The sequence below is a fragment of the Apostichopus japonicus genome, chromosome 3 (genome assembly GCF_037975245.1).
Source record: "Apostichopus japonicus isolate 1M-3 chromosome 3, ASM3797524v1, whole genome shotgun sequence".
NCBI classification, from domain to species: domain Eukaryota; kingdom Metazoa; phylum Echinodermata; class Holothuroidea; order Aspidochirotida; family Stichopodidae; genus Apostichopus; species Apostichopus japonicus.
The window spans coordinates 18,520,548-18,534,326 of NC_092563.1; the positions used below are offsets into that span (position 1 = coordinate 18,520,548).

General features: G+C 35.4%; 1 protein-coding gene across 1 annotated transcript; it reads left to right on the forward strand.

Annotated features, from left to right (window-relative positions):
• The first annotated feature begins 289 nt into the window (after positions 1–289).
• On the forward strand, positions 290–11,884 carry LOC139965305 (sterile alpha motif domain-containing protein 3-like). The gene is made up of 9 exons (XM_071967520.1): positions 290–404; positions 3,393–3,622; positions 4,263–4,371; positions 5,025–5,192; positions 6,215–6,308; positions 7,233–7,574; positions 8,250–8,430; positions 8,957–9,042; positions 9,886–11,884. The coding sequence occupies exons 1-9, from the start codon at positions 394–396 to the stop codon at positions 10,168–10,170; spliced, it is 1,506 nt and encodes a 501-aa protein (XP_071823621.1). The 5' UTR covers positions 290–393; the 3' UTR covers positions 10,171–11,884.
• Positions 11,885–13,779: the final 1,895 nt, after the last annotated feature.

Genomic DNA, 13,779 nt, shown 5'->3' on the forward strand with positions numbered 1-13,779 from the left:
AGCCTTTCAAGAATGTGGATGTGGTAATAAATATTGGTAAAAATGTAAAAGATTCAAAGTTGGTATTCCAGAAAATGGGTGCATATCTGAAAAATTAGAAAGAACCCCACATAATATCAAATGAAAGATTCAAACTTTAAGCCAATGACAAGTTTTCTTTCACAAAGGGTGGTTCGTTCGCGCTTGGCGCTTGGCGCTAACACAATGCCTTAGACCTACGTACGTACAGTACAGTATACAGTATACTGTCATCGCTGCACTGCTTGGCGACCAGTCCTAGTATTTCATAGTTTGTTCCCGCAGAAGCGCTTAGCCGTCACATTTGACGAGACTTGACACGACTGGACTTCACCTTCAACGGCCGCTTGTATTTTTATATGAATCTAAAGCAACATGTCACAAGTGTAAGTTGACGTTAAGCCCTTGAAAGAGTTGTTTGGTTTATAAAAGTACAGATTAAATAACTGTTATGCCTAGGCTTTACTAGCCTAACTGTTCTGCTACTTATTCGCCTATATAAGATTAGAAGACTTTATAACTAAGCCTAGGCTATGTCTTACAAGTAACAGCCACTAGTACAATGCAGGGCCTACACTGTGGCCTACCATTGTATCAAAGTTTATAAGCCTAGCTAGCGCAGGCCAAGACTGAACTATTAAAACTGAGTGTGCATTAATGCTGTGAGGTTTGTCCAGTACTTATGCCAAGCCATCCTAATAAAGCCTAGCCAAGGTTTTGTTAGATTAGGCCTTATGGCATCCTTGCAGATGCAAAGTTGTTCAATATGTAACACTTTCAGGACCATTACTTTCAAAAAGTTGTTACATCACATAAGATTCTCACATAGTATTGAACCCAACTTCTCCATAAGATGTGGAATAGATGGTTGTGAAAGAAAATATCGGGTGTTCAGCACGTTTTATTCCCATCTGCGGAAATTTCATAAAAGAGTGTTCGATGTTAACATAAGGCATGACAGTAACTCTGGTGGGCATGAGGATACTGAAGTAGGCACAAGTCTAGTGACGGAAAACATTGGTTTAGAAGTTGATGATGTGACTCATAATTCGCATAAAAATAGTCTTGCAGAATCAACTGGAATAAGTGCTATCGATGCTGCTGCTCTGGGTGATGGATCACACATCAGAGAAATCGGTGAAAGATCCACGGAAAGAGACTTTGCTCTTTTCATCTTAGGCATGAAAGAGAAGCATAAACTACCACTTACTGTTACAAATAGCATAATATTAGAGCTATCTGAACTCATCTATAACAGTTCAAGGGATGATAGCACAGAGATCAAAGAAAAACTTTCAGCTTCTGGTTTCACAGTGGCTAAAAATCCTGATATCTTTAACTTTATCGATGAAAAGTTTGAAAAGAAAAATAACATCTTTGAAAAGTTGGCCTCAGACTATAAACAGGCAGCTTTTTATAAGGAGCATTTTGGTTTAGTTGAGCCAGTTGAACATGTGCTAGGTTCCACCTGTGGGAAAGATGATACATTCATTTATGTACCATTGCTTGATACTCTAAAAAGTCTTTTAAGTCATGATGATATTTTAGCAGAAGTTCTGAAGTCCCGTTCTAGACATGGGGACAAGCGATATGAGGATTACTGTGATGGTGAAGCATTTCAAAATCATCCCCTATTCTCTTTGGAGCCACATGCACTCCAAGTTCATTTTTATTATGATGATTTTGGTGTGGTGAACCCACTTAGAAATAAAGCTAACAGCTACAAAGTTGCTGCATTTTATTTTGTTCTTGGAAATTTATCCCCAAAGTTTCGGTCAAAATTGTCATCAATTCAGCTTGTTTGCCTCTGCTGTACAAGATTAATAAAACAGTATGGCTTTGGGAAAGTGCTCAAACCGCTTCTTGAGGATGTTAAAGTCTTAGAAAGTAAGGGGGTGACAATAACAACTTTAAACCAGGAGGAGTTTACATTCAAGGGTTGCATTAGTTTGGTTTCCATGGATAACTTGGCAGCACATCAGTTAGGAGGCTTTCAGCAACATTTTCATGCTGGTAGAATATGTAGATTTTGCATGGCAAGTAGTAATGACATTCAAGATCATTTTGATTCATCCAGTTTAATCGAAAGAACAAGTGTTGGTCACAAACATCAGGTGCAGTTAGTTATGGAAAATCAAGGTCTTAGGCATGTTTATGGAGTAGCTTCTAAATCTGTTTTGTCAGATTTGCAATACTTTGATGTAATCAGTTGTCTACCACCTGATCCAGCTCATGATTTGCTCGAAGGACTTGTTCCAGAATTAATGACGAAGGTTGTGACAACATTTATTCAGGATGGCTTTTTCACTTTGGAATCTTTTAACAGTGCTTTGAAACTTTTTCCCTTTGGAAAAAGTGATCAGAAAAGCAAACCAACTTGCAATACCACTGCTAACCTGGGAAGTTTCAAAATCAAACAAACAGCATCTCAAACATGGTGCCTGATGAGATTATTGCCTTTAATCATAGGAAGCTCAATTCCAGAGGGAAATGAATACTGGGAACTATTTTTGTCACTTATGGATATTTGTGAAATTACATTTGCTCCCTCTATACCATGTGAAATGGTTGCATACTTGGAATATTTGGTGCATGGATTTCTGGTTGCTCTGAAAGAGCTCTTTCCTGAAGATAGAATTAAACCCAAAAGTCATTACTTATTGCATTACCCTCGTTCAATATTGAAATATGGACCTCTTGTTCACTGCTGGACAATGAGGTTTGAAGCTAAACATGCATATTTCAAAGAAATTGCCAATAGGCAGAAAAACAGGCGGAATTTGTGTAAGACATTGGCAAGGCGTCATCAATTACTTATGTGCTATTATGGAGCTGGTCAGAATTTTTTGGATGACAAAATGACATCCAACTCAGGAGGGGACATTCAAAAGTTACATCAGTTTTGTGATGGGATTCAGAGAGCTTTGAAAAGTCAATTTCCAAGCATTGAAGAAGTGCATACATTAGCTTTTGTTGAATTACACAGTTCATTGTATGCAAAAGGTTGTTGCATGGTTCTAGAGGCAAGAGAAAATAGGTTGCATGAATTTGGCAAAATAGATGCAATCTTTATCAAAGGTGGTAAAGTGTATTTTGTTTTGATGGTTTTGCGCACTATTGGTTACAGTCAACATTTCCATAGCTATGTATTGTGTTTTCAACAAAAATGGGTCATATTTGCTTATGAAGATTTTGCTTGTCATTTACCCTTATCAATTTACACAAATCAAAATCAGAGAATGGTAACACTTAAGTACTTTGTTTAGAGAAACATTAATACTTAAAATAGAGCATCTCATTCCTTATCATTGTTACTTTGAACTTCAAAGGTTAGAAGAAACAACTTTTTAGTTTCTATATATTTGTGTCTTCAGTGAAGCACTTAAACGGTACCATGTAACTTATGGATCCAGAAAAAGGGTTTTCTTATGTAGTGCAAGTGATGTAGAACCAGAAATCAAATCTCAATTTGGGATAAAGAAATTTCGGCTTGAGGTCTTTGATAAAGACTTTGACGACTGGGTGGACATTGACGGTGATATAGAAGAAGAGCAGATGGAAGATAAAGCAGTTAAACTGAATGTGATTGGTGAAAGAGATGAAGGTAAGTATAAATGCTTCTTGTACACGATTGCAAAAAGATTGTTGTCCAGAAAAATTTGCCTATCAGCAGCATGTTTATTACCATTTCATGAAGGAGCCTTATTGGCATAATATGATGTGTGAACCCCATTTGGAACTTATTGGTACTTGGGTAGTTCCAAGGATAATATATGCACATAAAACATTCTTGTATGAATGTATGTACATTGTCATAACCTCTCCTCATGGCTTTCCCCCTACAGTAGTGGAAAGTTTTGGGATATTTGACAGGAGGAAGTCACTATAGTATTCATATTTGAAATTTCAGGGAAGCTTTAAGATAAGAAATTATCACAGTCTGAAGGTATTCTGCAAGGGACAAATTGGTATGCCAAAGTTGAATACTACTTCAAATTTTCATTGTAACAGTTTACAGTTTGCAATATCAATCAAAAAGCATTACTGTCTAATGAAAGTGCTAATCAATATCAAATTGGTTAGCAGTTGAAGATTTAATAGTAAGTAGCAAATTGCAATGCAAATCCAGTTATTTTGTTTCTTGTACTTATGAGCAACACATATTTAATCTTTACATCCTGGGGTTTTGCAAATTAGAAAAATAATTTATAATACATATTTTGGACACTCCTTTCCTTTGTCAGTTGCATGCCTCAGTGCCAGTTCATTTACAAGCTCTTCAAGTTCAGATGACACCATTATATTGGCTGGAAATGAAAGAGATGTACCTTGTACCAGTGATGTTTCAGACAGGTAAGACATGTAACATTTCATGTTTGAATTATTATCCTACCTTGACAGAAGCAAAAAAGAGCTTATTTAAGGGAATAAGCAGTTGCCCCAAACTAATTTGCAATATCAGCTAAACCTTGCAAATTTCTGGTGCTGACCTTACAATTATATTTTATGGCATTTTAGAACATAAATATTGCATATAAAAGACAAATCTAAGAGTTATGGTGCATGAATTCAACAATTCAGTAACAAAAACATTGTCACATGAGTAGGAAGAGCCATAATAGAAATATTATACTACAGTATACTAATTCAAATCAGGGTGACTGCATTTTCTCTTTAAGCTATCACTACAATATATTAGGGTATGGGGGGTGGGGGGTTGGTGGAACTTGGTTGGTTAACAGTAAGTCCCACACATTCCCTAAAGAAGTTCAGTACAAAGCCCCTTATTTGAAGAGGCCATTTAATATGAAGTCACATTTTGCTAAGTACTGACATGCATGTTCAACAACTTACAGCTGAAGTAGTGAAAATCAAGCTGTTCAACCTGTGTCAAAGTATAATCTGTATTGTTCATGTAAAATTTGTTTAGGGTCACTTTATTGAAAGTGCTAATTCTATACATTTTGCTAATAAAGTTTTGTTTACCCTTTTTGCATGCTTGATAGTTTTCATGAAGAAGAAAAGTTCTTGCCATGGCCAAACAAGTTTGAGCTGCATCAAGATGATGTTAGGAGAGACATCTTGGTAGAACTATTAAAAGGGGGACCTGTCAGCAACAGAATTAAATCTGCTGTAATCCAAGCTACATTTGACAAAATGTGTTTGTTTACTGTGTAAGTACCTTTCCCTATTTGAATATTAATATTTTGTCTTTTCAATCACTAATGCTAAACCAGTGTAAATTTTTGCCTTCAAATGTCATACGCATGCATAATGCACAAGTCTTTGGAATCTTGACTTTTCAACATCTCAGAATTACTAGCTTTGAAATATGTCAATGTGTAAGTATGCCATCTTTGAAATTGTGGTGTTATTTAACCTGGAACAATAACACCTTTGGAAGCCTGTATTTTCGCATTTGATTTTTTGCATATAAAGACGTCATGTGTCAATAACCTACAGATTTTAATATTGTGGAACCTTGGAATGATGTGGTTACAACTTTGTTAAAGTTCTGTTGATATTTTAACTTCAGATGGGGATATCCACATTACCAAAACAAACAAGCTCAGACAGCGACCTCAAATATAAAATCATAGCCTTTTAGCTGACTCAGCCTGTCTGGGGGGAATGGGGGTGCTAGGTAAGGTACTTAGTACAAGCAGGACTTGATGGTTAGTGGGTAAATGGGTGAACTTTTCACTGTTATTATTAAGTTGCAAAATAAGTTGTTGATATTATTTTAAAAATGTAATTTTTGGTGTTTGTGTGTGTAAGGTTTATTTCAATCCCAGATCAACATCAGACTAAAACAAGGAATTAAGAATTACATAGTAAAAACAAAACAATTTAGACAATATATCTTCAAGAATGATACAAGAGACCACTATAGAGATGGTCCGCAGTATCCCGTAACATAAGAAATTTCTATTATGGGAGATCATTGGGCCTGTATGAGTCTCACCCAACCAAGCCCTGTCCTGCTGATATGAAGGTTAAAAACTGGAGCTTTTGGAGCCCCAGACAGTACCATCTTTTCCTTTCACTCCACATTTTAAAAAGGCTCCCCCAATATACTAAATCCCCCCCAAAAGAGTTGGTTAAGTGGGTAATTGCCCCCCCCCCCCTCCTAAATTTTACAGCTGGCACTAACCCTGTATGTGAATCAACTATAAAGTGATATTCTTTTTTGTAGGTATCCTACTACAGATCAATACAATACAGCAGCTAAAGCAGTCATAAAGTCCTTTCCAAACTTGGCAATCAAATTACCATTCTGTGAGCCTTATGTAAGTATATGATTAAGCTCTTCATTTATTATCTAGAAGGTGGGCGTATATGTACATATAAAAAGCCCCTGACTAGATTGTGTAATTTCGACTACTTTGTACAAAACTACCACTACTAATGGTATCAGTCAAATTGGTGCTTTTCAGGTAGACAGGAGACTATTTTCACTGTATTTGCTTAATTGTCAAAAGCCATTTTTATATCCAGTAGCTGGTGCTAGTGAAGAACTATGTACAGCTGGATCTTTTTAATAAAGACATCAAATGATGGGGCATTCAAAACTAGATTGTTTCTCCTGCCATTTCAAGGGCAAAATCTTACATCCACTATAGATTAATTTTGCTGTTGGTTTGTAAAAGTACTTTTCAGTTTGAGGGAACTTAACTGGGTGGATGCAAGGGTTGAACTGCTGCAGCACAGGGTGGGTGGGGGAGGGGGGGATATTGTAGTCTGGGGTCTTGTATACATGCAGATGTTTGCACATTAGCCCCCTCCTGTGACATATATGTATACATACATATTCATATAATTTACTGGCCTACCTGAGAAGATGCATGAACCAGTACACATTGTGCATGCATCTGACATGAATGTCCAGATGTGCATGCTTGTAAGATCAAGGTGTCTACTCTTTAAAATGGGTGAGGTGACATGATGAAACATGTGCATAAATTACATTGTGAGGTTGCCGAGTTTTATACCTAACAATAGTGTTGAAGTTTAATTTGAATTGTTCAGCTGTTTTTAAGACCTTGTAACAAAATTACAATATACTTTGTGTTCAAGTGTTCATCACAATTTCATAGCTCTTTAAATTACAAGTCCAGACTGAAGAAAGGTATTTTAACAGAATATGTAACATTGATATCAGATTATCTCATCATACTGCAGCTTCCATTCATTTTTGCATCTTGGTTTTGTAGGATGCATTGAAAAATGCACTCAAAGATAAGTTCAGAAATGAGAGGAGACACATGACGAGGGATGTAGTTGTGAAGAAGAGGAAGACATCTACACATGCAACAACTGACGAGGGAGAACGAAAAGACGGAGCTGATTGGACTCTACCTGAGGGTGAAACAGAGGAGACTATCAAACTGCACATTAAGGAACTACAAAAGGAATCAACAAAGAAAAAACAAGACAAGAACAAAATTAAGTCATTAATGGCACTGACATTTGGAGAGAGGAGACTTGTACTTGAGGAGAAACCACCAATAGCAGAAATCAGAGGCAAATTTCCTACTCTATTTTGTGCAGAACAGGTAATTTCAAACATATGATTCCTAATTATTAAGACTTATGATTATAATGTTCTACACTGGAAATTGTTGGTTTGACGAAATCATAAGCCAATGTTAAAGCTTGTGTATGTAAGGGTGAATGAACTTGTGTTCATGCTGCATAGCTTGCTCTCAGGATTTCTCAGGAAGGGAAGCTTCCTTGAATCATAGCTGATATTCATGAAACACAGTGCAATAAGTGTTAAAATTGTCAGTTACTGGCTTCTTAAAAATCCCTTAGAATGTTGATTGCATTTGGTTAGTAGATGATTCCTACCTTTTTTTGTTCAAGAATCATTTGAGGTAGACAAAGTTCAAGGAAAAGGGTCATGAGTGCATTTTGCCACAAATTAACCTGCCAAGTGAGCTAATCATAGCTGTTTTATTTACCATGGAAGAAACACATTGTTAGCTTTGACAGGGATTTTCAAAAAAGTAGGTGAATCTAAATACCATGGATGATATGTAAGAGTATTTGAATGTTTAGAATTTCTACTAAAATAGAGGTTTGACTGAAGAAAATCATGAATAACTGCCAAAACAAGATTCTTTTACTGACTTAATGATCTAACACGAATACTTGGCTGAAAGTTCCTGTTTGAAAGTTATTTATTAATACAATGTCATTATCATCCTTTTTATTACCTTAATTCATAGATCATAGAAGATTTTTCAGCCATCATCAGTTGGGATGCAGTGTCGGAGATGTTCTACAAAAATCTTGATGACATTGCAGCAAAGATCATCACCTACAACACAAATCACTCAAAGGGCACTCTTCGATTCCTTGTTGAATACAACAACTTTATTCAGCAATTGACAGAAAAAGACAAAAGGGGTAAGTTAACATCTCAAAGTGCTGAGTTAATTACCAAAAATAATAAAAAAGTTTACTATTATGTAGACTAGGAGATATGTCTTAACAGTTTCAGTTGAGACAAGCATTTTGTCAGCTTCTTAAAATATAAATTAGTTAAACTGATGGCAGATGTTTGAAAACTTAAAAAAAAATCCAAGGTCTTTCAAGATAATGAAGAAAAATGTGGCCAATCCTGTTTCATATATACAGGATAATCTGAGCAAGGAGACAAGTTGTGACCATATGAGGCAAAGTAGCAACAGTGTCGTCATTGGATGAATTAGATGGTTTACTGAATCCTGCAATAAAACATTAATTAAGGAACACTTCAATGTAGTTATTTTTAAGAGTGCAGAGATAAAACTGCATTGATACACTACATCAACTTACTAAATCATTATGTTATTTTCAGGAAATCAGCATGAAATTTTTTACTGTTGTGTTACATTTTACATTCATTTACACTGAATGAAGACAATAACTTCAGTGTTTATTTCTGCTACAGATGCTACATGGACCGCAGCTCTCTGGATACTACCTGGCTTCCTGAAAGAAGATCGCAACTTTCTGTTTATAAACAGTGATGATGATGTAAGCTTCCCATTTTAATAACCCTTTCATTAGTTGGTGTATTATTTGTAAACTTGCAAAAGATGTAAAGAGTAATATGTCGATAACCCTTCTAAGGCCAAAGAAATCTATGCAATGCTGATCGGGGTGTGTGTGAGGCCTCGGTTTGTAAACACTATACCTCAAGAAGTGAAAGATGGTTTGCACTTCAAGAGTAATATGTAGATAGCCCTGGTGAGCAGATGATCCCTATTTTTTCTTTGAATTAAAAGATAACACAAGGTAACCCTTGGTGAGTAGGTGGTTCTTCCTGTTTTTGATTGTGGTCAGAGGTCATTTGAGATCAACAAACATGAAAACCTGAACCCTTTAATTACCACCACATATCATGAATTGAATTTAGGTAGCATTTGGTAAGTAGCAAATCCCGAATGTTTTGTATGGAGGTCACAGTTCACTTGTCTTCAATTAGAGCCAAGTCTTAATAAAGTTGATCGCTGAAGAAATGATAGTTGGTTTCAAATTCAATCTTCTTATATAGGCACCTATTATTCGATACTCTAAGGCCAATGGCACTTCTGGTGATATCAGGTCAGCACGGTGGAAGTTGGAAAATATGCCATCTAATGTTGCTTCATAATGGCAAGGAATCACTAAGTTATTTGACATTCTGGTTTATATATACCCTGAGTTATAGAAACATTCGCAATATTCATTTATAGCTAGAAATGATGCTTATTCAAATCAGCTCCCAAGTAATATTATCAAATGCAAGTTTAGTGTATGTGATTCTGAAGAAGCTGGATTACCTTTGAAAATGTGTTATCAGGAATTAATCATCCTATTTATTTCATTGTTTGATAGGTTAGCTCGGATGTTGAAATCAGCACACCGGTCATAACATACACTGGGGATCCGCTGGACCCATCAAACATAACAATCATTGCAGAAAACGAAAAATGCAGTACTGCAGCATCTTTCCCTGAGGCAGTTCTAATCCTGCTGGCAACATATTATGTTTTCAACATACAGTATAACGGCAAAGTAAAAGGAACACTGACATTTCTGCAAAATGTTCTGCTGCAATGCAAAGACAAGGGGAAATTGCCTCAAAAGATCATTTCATTAATTGCAAAACTTCAAGCATGATTTATTTCATTTTGTGACTTTTCTTCAAGTTCTATTGTTTTTCTGTTATTTGTTGACCCAGAATTATTGTTAGTTATGTTTTTCAGATTGTTTGCTGGATTTGCATAGTGTTGTTTTCAGGGATTTAGTTTGTTAGCACAATTTTACAAGACAAATAATGTGTAAAATGATAATTTGGGTAATTCTTAATACACTTAAATGATATATAATACTAAACATTACAATATTGGTGAAACAGTGAGATCAGGGGCAACTACAAGTTTGAAGTGCTGTGACATGCCTTGTTATGACGAAGAGCAAAGTTGGGGGCGAAAATTTAGTTGGAACACTAATGCAACTTTATAAAAGGTGTCATATAGTAAAGTCAATAATAAGCTGTTAATACAATTAGAACTGGGTGTAATAAGAAGGCCAAACAGCAATTAGTTGATATTAAGCAAATTATCTAAGCCAGTAAATTTTTTATACATTCAAACCAAGATTGATGAGCATTAAGAATAGCAAATTGTGTACAGTAATATTTTGTGATAAATTGTGGGGTCTACAATAAACATAGAGGGGTATAGTGATTAAGGTTTAACGTTCAGCCTAGTTGAAGCAAGCTTAGTGTAGACTAATTGTATGCTAGTCTTCCTCAGTTAGCCTCGGTTACACTCAACACAGATGGTTAATGGTGATCATTCACAATCATAGGCCTAAACTTAAGCATCACCGTATCTTTGCTCGATTTGATTTTGTTTTTGTCAATTTATACCAAGACCAGGAAGTTGTTATCGATAATCTTTGTAATGCTTGATGCACATATAAATAAAATCATGGAGACAATTGCTGGAACAATTAGATCAGTGACAAGAAAGTTCCATATATTGTGGCTTGTTCTGTCACAACAAAATTTGGTTGGTGGGGTGGGGGTGGTGCACATAAACATGCACCACTCTAATGCAACTTTTTGAGTGTACTGTTGTATTCAAGATAAATCAACATGAAATGTTAAAGCACTAAGAACTGTATAATTAATCATACATTAGAGTTAAGGTATGTTTTAGAGTTATTAATTTACAACTTAGTAACATACAGGTCTTATCATGTAAACCATTATTGTGTTGATGCAACATTCATGGTCAGTGAGAACTGATGGGTTTGATCATAAACAAAAGCATGTTGATGTACCTGCATTGATTTGCAAAGTTAGTTGTTTACATACAAATTGTTTTTATTAGTAAGTTATTATTGTTTATCCCAATATTCTCCAAGTTTCTCAATTTTTTGCTGAGCCATTTTATAAAAGTGGGAGTTATGGTCTTTTTTACCAATGTTATGCCAAAGTAATGCACTTTTTGAGTGATACCAGATTTTTAAGGTGACAGTGATACAGCATAATCATAACAGACAACCTGAAAGTAATATTTGTGGTCAATAGAGATTTATGTTAATGTTAAAAGATTGGCACACCTTAATTTTACAAATGTATTCATCGATGTAAATGAAAATTGTTACATGGTTTAATACCTGACATGCCTAGTAATGGGTTGTGGCAGTTTCTAATTGTTGAGAAAATGTGATCATACATTAGTAAATGTAACATTTTTTAGTCAAGGTTTTACTAGTATACACATATGTTACCAACTTTAAGTGTTGCTTCACCATATTGTACATTATGCATGAATATTCCTAGATTGATATAAACATGCTATTGCATTGATTATTCATATCACGTTTATGCAGTGTAGTATTCATGTTTGAAGTTTCTAGTTTTCTCCTAATTTAACATTCTTACCCATTATATTAATTCAAGAATCTGCACAATTAAATTGCATTGTGTTATGTAGCCCAATGAAGGTATGCTGTGTTGGCCAAATATGGTCATCTTTGCTTAAAATTCTGAACTGTTTTTATTACCACTCTTGAGGAAATTTTTCTCACTGAGACATTCAGTCATCTTGTGTGCTCAATGTAGAATGTCTGTGAACCATTGGAGGGTAGTGACCTCCAGGAAAGTATTCTTTGAAAACATCTAGCGATTATAGCATGCTATAATTTTGGGCCAATACAGAATACCTTTAATATAATTGTAAATTATGTGCAGCAGCATCAAAGAGGTAGTTGTACATCTTAAGCATAATAGTACCAAAAGATCTAATGGAATAATCCCACACATCAACACAACTAAGTCATAAATTTACACCTATATTGTTTAAAAGTAACCAAATAGTGGGTAAATGTGAGTCTTGCTTAGCAACTCAAATAATGGTAAATTGACACCTAAATTGTGTCAAAGTAACCAAATAGTGGGTAAATGTAAATCCTGCATAGCAACACAAATATGGGCAAATTCACACCTAAGTTGTGTTAAAGTAACCAAATAGTGGGTAAATGTAAATCCTGCATAGCAACACAAATATGGGTAAATCGACACCTAAATTGTGTTAAAGTAACCAAATAGTGGGTAAATGTAAATCCTGCATAGCAACACAAATATGGGTAAATTCACACCTAAATTGTGTTAAAGTAACCAAATAGTGGGTAAATGTAAATCCTGCATAGCAACACAAATATGGGTAAATTCACACCTAAATTGTGTTAAAGTAACCAAATAGTGGGTAAATGTAAATCCTGCATAGCAACACAATAAAGGGTAAACTTACAAATAAATTGTGTAAAAGTAACCAAAAAGTGGGTAAATGTAAATCCTGCATAGCAACACAATAATGGGTAAATTCACACCTAAATTGTGTAAAAGAAACCAAATAGTGGGTAAATGTAAATCCTGCATAGCGACACAATAAAGGGTAAATGCACATCTAAATGTGGTTATAAATACCCATACTTTGTGTCCACATGCGGGATTTACATTTACCCTATTTTGGGGTAAATAAACCCTTTTAGTTTTTACAGTGTACAACTATGAGAGGAAATAACTTTTATGGACTACCAGAGCTTGTTGCTTGATGGAAACGAAGACACATGCACTCTACAAACTATGTTTGCATAAAATCTCAACAAATCTCCGACCACATGGTAGCCTAACACCACACTAAATCTAGCCTAACCATCTGTTTATTTCGCTCAAATTGTGACGCAGTTAGCTGGAACTAAAATATCCATAGAATAGTTTCGTTATGCTGATATCTTCGACCACATGGTAGCCTAACACCATACGAAGTCTATGGGAAAATCTTGCCTAACCACCGGTTTTCAATAAATAGAAGGAAAAGAGCACATACACACACACACTTTGCGTAGCCTTGTTTACAACTTTCAATTAGCTGGAAATCAGCAATTGTTTGGAAAGTATGTGCTATGTTTTGAAAGAGGGAATGTACGGTAGTATTTTACGTACACTGTTGCTGTTGCGATGGTGTGAATGTATTCAATTTTGAGAAGATTTCACCGGTATAATATTTTCATTTCTGGTGGTGAGGGATTTCATCCACACACGAAAAAAGAATCATTAAGAATGGCTAAAACTTGAAATAGTAAGAAATTAAAACAACCAAGAAAGGGTGTCCGCATATAAAGCGGGAGGCCCGGGTTCGAATCCCGGTGGAGGCTGGAAGATTTTTCACTGTTCTGGAATTTCCAACTCATTATGTTTTCAATTATATATAT

Coding starts and splice junctions, on each gene's coding strand:
- LOC139965305 (XM_071967520.1), top strand. Junction 4,372..5,024: donor ACCAGTGATGTTTCAGACAG/GTAAGACATGTA, acceptor CATGCTTGATAG/TTTTCATGAAGAAGAAAAGT. Junction 9,043..9,885: donor TTATAAACAGTGATGATGAT/GTAAGCTTCCCA, acceptor ATTGTTTGATAG/GTTAGCTCGGATGTTGAAAT.